The sequence below is a fragment of the Dicentrarchus labrax genome, unplaced genomic scaffold, assembly GCF_905237075.1.
Source record: "Dicentrarchus labrax unplaced genomic scaffold, dlabrax2021, whole genome shotgun sequence".
Lineage (NCBI taxonomy): Eukaryota > Metazoa > Chordata > Actinopteri > Moronidae > Dicentrarchus > Dicentrarchus labrax.
In genome coordinates, this window is record NW_026136716.1 from 9,880,578 (window position 1) to 9,893,966 (window position 13,389).

Sequence of the window (13,389 nt, forward strand, 5' to 3'; positions counted from 1 at the left end):
GTTGCGTGAATTTTATGGCCCCAGTTCTTTTATATCCTTATTTTAGGTCCATGTAGGCATTTTATAAGGATGGTGGGAAGTCCAGTTGAAGCTCCTTGTGTGGTTTAGGTTACAGGATAATAATTAAATAATTATTATAATTTTTTCCTTGTAAATTCCAATTAGGAAATTATAGATGAATTCCATGGATTAAAAACTCTGTATGAACTGTATACTGATGATCCCCATAAACACTGTTCTTATATTATCTGTGGAGATGAATGAAAGAAAGGAAAATGTAGTCCGTCCATCTTCTCTTTCTTTATTTCAGACTACATGTGAACATATTAAAATCTTTGGCTTGTTTGAGTCTGCGGACTGATGTGTTGAAGGGACATGTGGCGCAACTATGGGGGGACAGGGGGGGACGGGGGGACGGAGGGACCACAAAAAACCTATAGAGCCAATTCGACATCCTAAAAACTGAACAGACTGAAAGGATCCGGATGAGAGATGAGCCTGAAATTAAATATATTGTATACAACATGATAACTGTGTGGCTATATAAACTTTAATAACGATCGTTCATTTATATAATTATGTCCATATACTGTTACCATAAACAGAAATCTGTGTTTTTAAATAGCGTTTCCCCCTTTCTTCCAGTTCAGTTTTTTTTTTTTTTTTTTTTTGTTCATTATCTCCAAACAGAGTCAGGTAGCGGGGCCTCAGCAGGAACCTGTCCGGGCCCCTCATTCACTCTCCTCCTTGTCCTCCTGCACGGTGGTCGTTGAATGGTTGTACAGTCCTTGAGCCATGAGCTGCAGGGCCAGGCCGTTCTTGTAGCCGGTGGCCTTTTTAATCTTGGCCCTCTTATTCTGGAACCAGATTTTGATTTGGGACTCGTTCAGGTTGAGTTCCTGGGCCAGAGACTGTCTCCGCTGCTCCGTTATGTACCGGTTGGCCTGGAACTCGTTTTTCAGTCTCTGCAGCTGCTCGGCCGTGAACGCTGTCCTGGGCCGCTTGTCCTCCTTGCTGCTCTTCTTCTTTTTCAGTTTCCGTGTCCTTGGGCCTGGTGTGGAAACAACAGTGGAAATAAAATATTTATTCTACGGCTGGAGCACGAGCACAATGTTACCATGCAACCCTCCTTTGCTTGTATCGACTAAGCGTCTGTGTGATGAGCGATGATTGCGCCTTATTGTCTGCTCGATATGATCACATGTAGGTCACCCAAGTGTCCTGATAGCCTGTGTGTAAACCACCATGCAGACACACTCCTGATTATTTCACCGACATATGCTCGACTGTTGGCTGCAATATGTGCACTGAGTGTGGACTCGTGGAGGTTGCACCAAAGCCACACAACTATTGAGTGTAACCTTTACTACCAGCACACACATACACTGCACATAAGCGGCTTGTTTGTGTGTAAATATGCAATATCAGATCAATAAAAAGTCATTTTAAATAGGCAGTGTTTTCTTTTTTAATCTATAATATTCAAATATATTGTAATATAATGACTTTTTCCTCCGCCACGCAATATAGTCCCACACTGCGGAGGTCTTATTGGCATGAACGCATTATTAATAATTAATATTCCACTGATATTAACTGTGTGTTCCTGATTTACTTCAACGCTTTTTCCCACATGCAGTATCTATCAGGTCTGTACCCGGCCTACTTGTAAAATTAAACAACTTTCTTTTTAAATGGAGGTTTATTATGGAGGGAAATAGTTGAGACATATCAAAGAAAGCTGAACAAATGTGTCCCCACTGTTCTCATGTTGGATGTAAACATGTTTGGAGGAACAGATCCAGGCCTTTGTGTAAAAGTCTGACTTGTTATTGGCCAAAGCCAGCAGCACTAACCCGCTGCCACGGCGCACATGCAATAGGCATAAGTTGCTTTTGACAAGAGTCCCTCACAGCTCCACACCATCGCACATAATCTTTGCAACAAAAAAACAAACACCCAAATTCTGTTGAACAATTAATGGACTCCATCCAGGCCCGTGATTACTTCATCATATAAACATGGCTGCAGCGCTGTGTTGACGTGAGGACTAATCTGGCCGCTGTGCATGCATCATATAAAGCTCAAGTAGCATAAATGTAATGTAATAAGTCGGTCACACAGCTACACGTTAGAGCCCCACACCGGCAGTGAGTCCTTTGGGTTATCTGTCTGTATCTGAGCGGCAGTCCGTGCATTGTGCAGACAGACGCGACTGACATCAGATGACTGTTAATTCTTAACAATAGCGATAGCACACAGTTAAAGGGAGACTGAAAGCGAGCACGTTAATATCCTCCCTATAGCCGTGGAAGACATAAAATAAAAGAAATGAAAAAGTAACAGGAGGGGCGGTTTGACCTTCATGAAAAGTACATAATCGCCATCAGTGACTCACAAAAACACATTGTCAGACAACATAAATGTCTATAATGCCTCATTATTCGGTGTAAACAAGGAGGTTATAATACATGTAAAATAACACAAACATGGAAGCTCGAAATCTGACTTCATTTTGTGCTTCGTAGTTTTTTTTTAAAAACTGTTATACTATAGCTATAAATAATTATTTATGTCTTCTTTCAGTATAAATGACAAGCATCCTTTTAAGCCCTCCAACTGTGTGAGCACACACTGAATGCATCCTGTGCACAAACATCAGCTGACACTCACTGAACCATGCAGCAGGAGTTTGGAGGGAATAAATGCAACAACAAAAAGTAAAGAAAAACAACATGATTTTGGTAGGTTTGTTTTTTTAAATAAGGCGCAACAGTGGAGGAGCTCCTGAGCCAACTCCATCATTACCTTTATTTATTATAGCTTTTAAAGTCTAAACACTGCAGTAAATAATCGAGAAAACATTAAACACTGGTAATAAGCATTTGTAATATATTTGGGTACAACAGGGAGAAAGAAAATCAAACAATAATATCCTATTCTCTCTTTTATTTTGAAATGTCTGGTGTTTTATACTGAAGGCTGGTGAGTGTGATGATCAATACATAATAATGATAGTTTTGTTGCGATGCTATCACTGTATCTAATAAAATAGTACCATGTTTGAGCCGTGTAATGCTGTTCCTCATACATTGCACATTTTAGACAAACTAAACACGATCCATAATTATCAGCTCTCAGTATTTTGTTGTGAACATGCCAGAAAGGTCAAAAACAAAGTCTGATTGTTCCTCAGTCAACGAAAACAAAACATACATTTACATAACACACGGAGGCCTAACGTTACATGTACTGTACGCATAATGTGATGTGAAAATTCATTATTATTATTATTATTATTATCACCCTGTAACAACTGTAGCCCATAAATTAATGTTTATATATATATATGTGTGTGCGTGTGTGTGAGAGAGAGAGAGAGAGAGAGAGAGAGAGGAGTAATAGAAAGTTATTACCTATTTGGTTTCCCTTGTACACTTTATTTTCATATTCATAATCATTTTTATTTTGTTAATATCTAATTTAATTTATATTTTAAAAAATCCTCTGTTGTGATTGGTCGATTTAAAGCCACACAAGGAAGCATTTATAGTAAAATAAATGTAATATTTAATAGGAATAAGCCGACTTTAACCTCCCTCTCATATGAATAACTTTGGGAATGATATTTTTTTGTACTGTGGAGAAAGACGGAGAAAGTTCCCCAGCACTCAGACAGGCTGATAGCGGGGACTACTAGCGCCTTACCAGATGAGGGCCGGTCCGAGTACCGTGTACAGTAAACCCAAGCGGGCCACAACAGCGGCTGGCTTTCCTTCGTGCTGGGCGGAGAGCCTCCATTGCTGCCACTCATAACCATAATTGACGAGGGGCTGTCTGCGTATCTGCCGGTCCCGTTGCTCGCCGGTTCGCCCTGTTTTGACGAGTTCTGCTTGGACGAGGGCGAGGAGGACGTGGACGACGAGGAGGAGGAAGGGGACGACGAGGTGCTGTCGCTGCTGCAGTTGGAGTCCAGGCAGAGGCTGCCGGCGTGCGGCGGCCTGGCTCCCAGCGGGTTGACGTTTTCTCTGCCCGGCGTCTGGCTCCGGTCGCGGTAGCTCGGCTCCTTCCTGCAGCCGAAGTCCGGCCGGAGGATGTTGTCTATGAAAAAGTTCGTGGTTCTGTGGGCCTGCTGGGCCGCCTGGTGGGGTAAAATCATAGGAGGGGATGGGAGGTTCGGCGACAGGGACATGCTCTCCTCCTCGGTCGAGTCCCGGCCGCTGTTGGGCTCTTTTTGCTCTTCCATAGCTGGAGACGAGATTTCGGCCTCTCCGACGCCAAAAAAACTCCACTTGTTGCTCGCACTCCCGCCCCCCTTTTCGGTATCCAATTTAGTCGCACAGCATGTAAAAACAAACCGTTTCGCGGGAATAAAACGAATAAATACCTGTGTTGTTATTATTATTATTATTATTATTTATTTTAATATCACCTACAGCGGCGGCATGTCGTCTCCTAATAGCCTTCCGAGAGCGGGCATAGCGAGCAGCTCCAGGTTATCGCCAGTGTCTGTGCCTCTCCCCGGTGCAGCACAATATCTGTGTATCCGCTCTTCCTAAACTCTCCTAAAACCGTTATCTCTCCCCCCCCCTCTTCCTCACCCTCCTCCTCCTCTTCGTGTGTTTTTTTTTCTTCTTTCCCCTTTACACCCAGCCGGAAGCACGTGTGCGCGTACACACGTGCAGCGGACCAATCAGGAGCCGGGATCGTCCCTGTCACTGTTGACGTCGACCAATTAGGGGCTCGGGATGCGCCGCGGGCAAGCGAGCGCGCGCACTTGGAGCCGCGCGGAGTTCGATCGATATTTATTTATTTCTTTTGGCGAGTTGCACGTGCGTACACACGAACACAGCAAAACAAAAACAACAGCGGGATGTACGCCGTTATAAATGTTACACAGGACCGAGTAAAGTGTGTTATTTTTTATTTAAAGACTCACTCTCGAGTCATATTCTGAGTTTTATGGACTATTATTTACTTCTACTGCACGGAGATTCATTTATAAGACAATTAAATAGGTTAATTAAAGTGAGTGAGGATTTTAATTTAGTTAACTCGCTGCCTACAGGCTCATTACTAGACAGGTGTTTTACTTTTTTTTTTAATGCATTTTTATGGTGTGTTTTACCTTTCTGTATAATGTGGAAATATCTCTCTGCAGCTTTTGACTTATTTCCTTTTTATTTTTGACTGCTAACACAGAAAATACAAATAATTAGCCTAAATATGTCTAAAATTAAGGTCTCATATAGCCTAAATAAAACGTGGCCATTTTTTTAAAAGAAAGAACAGGAACTAGAATAGACTCTAAGCTTATATCCGCAAATCTCAGTCATCCTTGAAGCTGAACACCTATTTAAAAGTGTGTTTGGCCATTTTAAGCGTCATTTGCGTTTTTCTTTGGCATTTTCTGGCCTTTCTTCCGCATCTGTAGCACCTGCGTGACGCACTTTGGGCCCACATTAATGATTTAAACATCCACATTTTGGACAACCCCAGCTTTTGGCAGCAGCACAAAACAACACTTTACACTCGCATCCGTATCCAGCAAACGAGAGGGGAAAATGAAGGGTTTTTTTTTTTTTAGAAACACAATGAGGCATAGAAAGCAGGAATGTGTCCCGATAAATGCGCAACAAAAAAAAAAAAATCTCCAGAATGAGAATAAAATTGCCACCGGGCTCTAATTGGCGATTTGAAATAATAATATTAATAATCATAATAGCAACAGCATGAAAGTGAGGACGTGTTGATGTTTAACACCGCCGCAGTGAAATCTTTATCCCACAGGCCGGAGTGGGGAAGCCATGGCTACTTAATTAAATTCCAATTAGGACAGTATCAATATGCTGTTTAGCCGCAGCGCCATTGTGGGTAAATGAGCACTCAGTCTGCTCTTATCTGGCGCCGCAAAGAGAGGCTCCTTGAGAGGAGCTGCAAAAGATAATTTATAGCTTTTAATTAGTCTTCATTCTGCCCGATCAGCCCGGTGTTCATCACGGCGAGCGGGCTGAATAAAACCCGAGTCAAAAGCGCTGTCACCGGTCCCTGGCAGGGCCCTTAATCAAAGTGAGGCAGGGGCCCGCGCTACAAGCCACGTAATTTCCAAGGTGCTGATAAAGCTTGTTGAATAATAGCGGGGGCCCTCGGAGACACCATTTACAGAAATGACTTTATTGACGGCTTAACGTTGGTAATTCATTTTACCTTTCATGTATTGGGAGCCGGATTTGTCGCCGTAATAGGATGATAAATGCACTGACGGATCGCAGCCCCGGTTTTATTGAGTAGCCTATATACTGGAGGTGCTTCAGCGGCAGGCACACACACACACACACACACACACACACACACACACACACACACACACACACACACACACACACTATGAGACTCTTGTTGAAAAGCTGTCTGAAGTAAAGGCATGACAGTGTGTGTGTGTGTGTGTGTGTGTACCAGCTTCTATAATACAGAAAAAGAAAATCATCTTTTTCACTTGATTATTTCCTTCCTGTGTGGAGGATTAGATGGAACAATGTAGCCCCAGAGCCAAATGAAGGGAAACCATCTGAACAAACAACTGCACTATATTCTACATTTGATTTATTCTCTTTTATCCACCTCAGATTTGGTTCTTGTTTTGGCCTTCTTCTTCTCTGGTCGAGCAACCGTTCAATATTACAGACCTAGGTATAGCCTACTGACAGGTAGCCTAGTTTAAGGGTTCAAAACACTCCTGCAGCACAGTGATCCAGTGATCTTTAATTCATCTTATTATCTTCCTGTACTTTGTTTCTCCTAAATAGTGTGTTTTATATTTCAAGCACATACATTTTTGAAAGTTACTTTTTTTATCATAAAGAAAAAAAGCATCTGGATTGGTCTTAAAAATAAAACATAATAGGCCTTCTTACAAAAGCCAGTACCAGGGCGACAATGAAAGCATACAGATGTCTGCGACCTTTATTGTGAAAAACTAAACTAGTCCAAAAATGTACTAAAGGATGGTGATTGCTGTATGAGTCAGACTGACCAAAACATTTCAAAATTAGCTGTGTCTATTTTCAGTGTTAGACATGTTGAAACTGAAATAACAGCTTTATCATTATTTGTGTTAGAGAATATTTACTTTAATCAAATCTTTAGTCCTCAAATATAAGAGGATAAACCATCAGAGTGAGTCATATTTTCTCCCCGCAACCCAAAAACCTGCATCCATAATCAACAATATCTTGTGTCAGTGAAAATAAGGCAAAACTTTTATAGCCACAAAACCTAATTGAATCATGTTCACTCCAAGAAAGCTCCTCTGTGTCGTTGTTTTTGTTTTCTCTTCAAGTGAATGTGGTGTGTTTGTGCTGAGAATAATCTCCTCTTCGCATTGTCAGATGATTAAAATTGTTTCAGGGTTCAGATGACAAAATAATGTGTGATACTGAGAGGGAAGTTGTGGAGCTTTGCATTGATTGTGGCTCAGCTGCATGCTGGTGCTGCCACCTAGTGGAAGAAGACAGGAACTGAACTGTATTCATTCACGCTCATTCATTTCAAATGGCAAATCTCATCAGATTGTCTGTCAACTGGTGTTACAGCAAAAAGTGTCCGTATTTTAGGAGGCTGTTTAAGCTTCCTTATAGGTGTATTAACAGGCAATGATTTAAGAATATTATTCTAAAAAGAAAAATAAGTTTACTGAGCAGACGTTTAATTCTCAACTTTCCTCAGAACAAAGATAACAAATAACCTCCTTAAATTGGGCAAAATTGAAATTAGGTGAAGAATGAAGAAAAAGTATATTTATGGGATGTTCTTGGCATAAAACACTGTGGGTCTCCACATCTGGAAAGCCAGATAGTCAATAGAAAGTACTTTGGCGACATCTAGTGACTCTAATGTGTAAGTGGCATGTACATTGAAGACCTGTGCTTCACTTTGCACTTGTCTCAAACCCAACACACCATACAGAGTAATAAACCAACCAGGCTGCTTCTTGCATTAATATTAGGTCTGTTTAATCTGTATTTTTTTTACCTGTAGAGAGAGAAAGACAAAATTATAGCCTGAAAACCTACTTGTACATAAAATAAATACATTTTGTATACATTAAATATTAATTTAGTTGAGGTATGGCGAGTTTCTTTCAAGATATTAAAAAGTGTTTTACATAAGCTGAAGAAAGTTTACATTTTATGCACAATAAAAAACATCTGAGAATACAAATATAAAATAGAAATAAATTCAAACAGACAAAAATAATACTGTAGAAATACAGTTGCAGTGCAGTAATAAGTTACCCCAAAATAAGTAAAGGAAATATAAAAGTTTTGTAGGGAAATTAATTAAGCAAATGTACAAGAGAACAATGCATTTAACATCATCAAGTTTTTTCCATCTGTCCTAAAGGTATAAATGTTTTATAAGATACATTCACATATGGCATATGCATCTGTGTGCACTGTGTTCTATACAAACATCTAAATACATTACATAATGTTTATTTTGGGATAATGACACCATATTGTTTCTTTTAAGCAATGCATTATTCCTTGCAATACTGTGCTTGTCCACTAGATGTCAGAGTAAAGCAGCTGGAAAAGAGACACTGGAGCAACTTGATGAACATTTTACTTTAACTAAGGATGGCGACAAAAAGAAGCTTTGATCAGTGGAGACGGCATAAAAACAGAGTGAATGGGATGACTTAAAACATTTCTCTTCCTCCATAAAAAACAATAAAACCAAAAATATAGCCATTTTTCGTTAAAACAGCTGAAAAATAACAAAAACTGTAAAATATCTCGACCTGTCTTAGACCTCTAACCTGCTGCAGTGAGGCTGTAAAACCAGTCTTTCCGTTTTCCACTTTTTCACAGTTTGACGTCTCACAACTTTGTGCCACAGGTGTCAGATTTAAGCAGATTAGTGGCGATGTGAGACAAATGTTAAAGAGCTGTCGCCAACAGAGGGGGGAATTTTCAATGGAGAGACTCTCAATCCTGCCACTTTCTTCCATACAAGCCCCCTTCAAATATTGAAATGCCAGCAATGTAGAGAGGACATGTTTGCATACTAAACGATGGTTATCATTCACTGAGTTTCCTCTCTCTCTCTCTCTCTCTCTCTCTCTCTCTCTTTCCGTCTGTCTGCCTCTCTGTCTCTCTCCCAGGTCCAGGCTCTCTGCAGTAATAATACATGAAGGGCTCCTCTCCCTCATCTATTAATCAGGAGGGAGGCTGAGGTAAAGGAGGGCTGATCTTTGGCCTTCGCACACACACACACACCCACTCACCTATCGTTAATAATTGAAGGGATATTAATGCCGATAAATAATTAAGCTTTGGGGGGATCTCTTTAGAGTCCTAATGAGAAGACGGGGACAGATTGCTCCTTAGTCTCATTACATCTTGCTGAGAAGTTTGTGAAAGCTTAAGGTGATGATAAATGGGCCCCATTGAGTAATTGGCAAATTAAATCGATGCGGACACTTTGTGTTAACAAAATTACCCGTCTCGCTTTGTGCTCCTGCAGAAATGGAGTTGTGTTTTCAGCCATGCTAGTGACATGGCTGTAGGGACAGCACTGTCAACCATTGTTTGGATGGTCAAAAGCATTGTACGGACATTTATGGTCCCCGACCTCAGGATGAAGTGTAATAACTTTGGTGATGCTTTAAAGGTCCAGTGTGCAAGATTTAAGGGCCTCTATTTACAGAATATGGCAGAAATTGAATATAATATGCATAACTATGTTTTCTTTACTGTTTACTCACAAGAAAATAAGAATCGTTATGTTTTTGTTACCTTCAAATGTGTCGTTTTTACCTTTAGATATCTTCCACGGAGTCAAAGACAGGCTGTAGATAGGGCCTTTTGCATTTTTCTTTTGACCCCTGTGGTCAGGACTGACATATCTAAACAACTACTGGGTGGTTTGCTTTGACATTTTGACATCAGTAGCCCCTGGAGGTTGAAGCTCACTGTTTTTGGTGATCCCCTGACATTTCCTCTAGCACCGTCATGAGGTTGACATTTTTGCTTTTGTTGTAATATCTTAAAAACCACCGGATGGATCGCCGTGGTATTTGGTACGGACAGTCAGGGCCCCCCGCAGGATGAGTTGTAACGTCAACCTCAGCTAACATGTGAACTTAGTAAAACATTATACCTGCTAAACACAAAGCATTGTTGTCGGGAATATGTTAGCATGCTGAGCTTGAAGCACTTTAACGTCACGGAGCACAACAGTTTGTAATAGGGACCTAGAGTCCTCTGAAAGTGTGCAGATGAGAGATTTGCGGTATATGTCTTCCCTCTGTGGACGCAATCATGGAGCCAAAATCTTGACTTGTGTCCTTTGATGTCATAAATACATAATTATTGTGTAATTTTCCATTATATTGTCCCTCATTGCTTCCTAATAAGCGTAATGTGAGTCTTTCTTCATGTCCTATTTAATGGGATACTAGAGCAGCACCGAATGTATGCGTGACTGAAGGGGTATCTGTGTGAGTGTGTGTGTGTGTGTCTTCATCAGCCATGCTGCTTGGGGCCACTCTAACCTTTCAGTCAACTCTCTGAGGATCATCTCTCTCATCTGGCATCCTCGGCCTGTCACTGTCATCAGCCAGAGGAGAGATGAAAGATATAGTCCTCATTGGCTTTGTTACAATAAAAGCCGCCTGCTCCAATGACTTATTTCCGTAACCTTTACTCCCCTATATTCAGAAATGACAGATTGCATGACACGGGATTACAAACCCCTCCTAAGAGACAGGGTGATAAATTAATGATATCTCGCATAAGTCATTATCTGATTTGAAAGCAGACAGTTGACAGCCATTTTAGACAGTTTGAGTAATCGGAGGGAAATCATAATAAAGCAAGAGTAAATCTGTATGAGTTGTCTGTTAAAGTGTGTGTACTCCTGGTAGAAGAAACGTGTAATCTCTACGCGACAACATTTCAAGTGAGAGCCCTAACCCTGTAAGCAATGAGTCTGCAGTGATATCCTGAAAACACGAGCAAATCTGCCACTGGATGCAAATATTAGAACAGTTGACAGCTATGCTAACAGCTCTGTGAGGCTGTATTTAGGCATAGCAGTGAGCTAAATGCTACCGTTGCTGACGTTTAGATGTTTACCAGGTAAGGTTGACTGTATTCGCCATCTTAGTTTAAAGTGTTGCTAACATCTGCTAATTAAAGGTCCAGGCGTGTAACATTTGCTGCCACTAAATCCTACACACTGTACCTTTAATACTAACTATAAACTACATTGGAGGCAGATGGGAATATCTTGAAGTTTTTTGGTCTTTAATCAAAGTAGTTTATAAATTAAAAGTCTTGATAGCGCCAAAGAAAAAGTTCTGCAAAGGAACATGAATGTCTGTCATCTTTATTAAAAGTAATGCGAATTTCATTCCAGCTCCACACGAGGCTGTCAGCTTCATATTAACAAAAAGACCAGACCAAAAAAAAAAAAACGAGCCTCAGTAATAAGTTAAAATATGGCAGAAATAAGCGTATGTATGAGGTGGATGGTAGACCCATTTTTAAAGGCTCTAAAACTCCTGTCTGTCAGGACAAGCTAAGGGAGGAGGCAGGACATAAATAATGGGGATGAGGAGAAGGCAGGAGGAGGGAGAGGTGGATGATGGTTGACGGTATAAGGGAAGGAGTGTGTGTGTGTGTGTGTGTGTGTGTGTGTGTGTGTCATTGATCTCTGCGTAGTCTCTTTTAGCCTCCCATTATGGCCCAGCCCCCAAGAACAAGACAGAGATGTGTTGCTGACAGTTATGCCATTTTCCTCCCTACAAATCATCTGTGTGTGTGTGTGTGTGTGTGTGTGTGTGTGTGTAAGACCTTGTATTTCTGACTGTTATAACTGACTATGAAATAGCCTCAAAAAGATAGAAATGGACACCACTCTCATCTGTATGCTAAATATGAAGCTGGCGCCGGGAGACAATTAGCTTAGCTTAGCACAAAGACGGGTAACAGTCGTTTGTGTACAGATTAACCAAGCAAGATATAACGTGTTAAGACTGAGCTTTGAATGTTTATCAGCTTCAGACGGGGAAAAACTAGCTGCTCCTGGTTTGTATGCTAAGCTAAGCTAAGCGTTTCCTGGCTCTAGCCTCATATTTAGTGTTCAGACAAGAGAGTGGTATCATAGATCTTCTCTTTTAACTCTTGGCAAGAAAATAAATAAGCATATTTCCCAAAATGTCAAACTCTTCCTTTATAATGAATTCATTTTCAGAAGCACAGCAATGTAGAGCTGCAACACTATTTTAGTTGTTTGATCATTTTGCATAGAAATGAATTGAAATGATTGGAGTAGGTTTATTAATTGCTTTAACAAAAGCGGATCTATATATAGAATACATCATCATAGAGCTGCAATACAAATACCAATACAAGTTTTAATTCAGTCAAAAGGACAAGTTTGACTCACAGAAAATATTTCTTGCCTTGCATCAGGATGAAATACGATAAAATCATCTGTCTTATTTTGGCTAAGACAGACTAGTTATTAGGGCTGCAGCTAATGATTATTTTCATTATCAATTCATCTGCTGCCTATTTTCTTAATTTGTTTCTTAGTTGTTGGGTCTAATATTATTTAAACTTGTATTTAAATGTCTTGTTTTACCCAACCAACAATCAAATATATTCAGTTTATTATCATAGAAGATGCATAAAACCAGCAAATATTAAATTTTGAGATTTTGGGCATTTGTTTTACATAGAAAATGACTTGAAACAGTCAACTGGTTATTAAAATTGTTGCATTCCCAGCCTGGCTCTCACAGTGGCATGATATAAAATGATTAAAAGAGCGGCTTTAAATCAGTGATAATTACCTTTTACTAACAGACTGCAGCCTGCAAGCTTTCAGCAGCAACAATGAGCGGTGGCGTTATGGATGTCAGTGACAATTCAGTGCATTTTAATGACTCTGAAGACAGTGATACAATCTCTGCCACTGAAAATACTGTACAGGAAGCCAGTCACTAGAAGGGATACACATTCACGTGTAAGTATTCGCAATGTCGTGTGCAGTATTTGACAGAAGATAAGTTCATGAACCTAGAAGCTTATTGTCTTTACAAAAGCCCAACATTGAGTTATTTGCCAAATGAAGTTAACATTGATTGGAAACCTCCAGGGCAGCCAGTAGTTTCCCTCATTTGGTATTGTTTTATTTATTTCTATGTGAAAAAAGAAAGATCTTTTTCATCCCGTCACTGTTACTCTCGTCTCTCTGTTTCCCCTCTCTTTGCCTTGTTTGGCCGATTAAACCACAAAAGATATGTAATTTTCAAAGTGCAGACTGACAGATGAAGTGAGTCAGCATTTGGCTGAATCATTATCAAGCATATGAATC

The 13,389-nt window shown here is 40.3% G+C and overlaps 1 protein-coding gene across 1 annotated transcript; it reads right to left on the reverse strand.

Moving 5' to 3' along the window:
* Positions 1–287: 287 nt before the first annotated feature.
* On the reverse strand, positions 288–4,595 carry LOC127378828 (homeobox protein engrailed-1-B-like). Its single transcript, XM_051428110.1, has 2 exons — positions 3,709–4,595; positions 288–1,051 (listed from the first exon to the last, which is right to left on the reverse strand). The coding sequence occupies exons 1-2, from the start codon at positions 4,244–4,246 to the stop codon at positions 732–734; spliced, it is 858 nt and encodes a 285-aa protein (XP_051284070.1). The 5' UTR covers positions 4,247–4,595; the 3' UTR covers positions 288–731.
* Between the last annotated feature and the right edge of the window lie 8,794 nt (positions 4,596–13,389).

Coding starts and splice junctions, on each gene's coding strand:
- LOC127378828 (XM_051428110.1), bottom strand. CDS start 4,246: ATGGAAGAGCAAAAAGAGCCCAACAGCGGCCGGGACTCGACCGAGGAG. Junction 1,052..3,708: donor CTCGGACCGGCCCTCATCTG/GTAAGGCGCTAG, acceptor TTTCCACACCAG/GCCCAAGGACACGGAAACTG.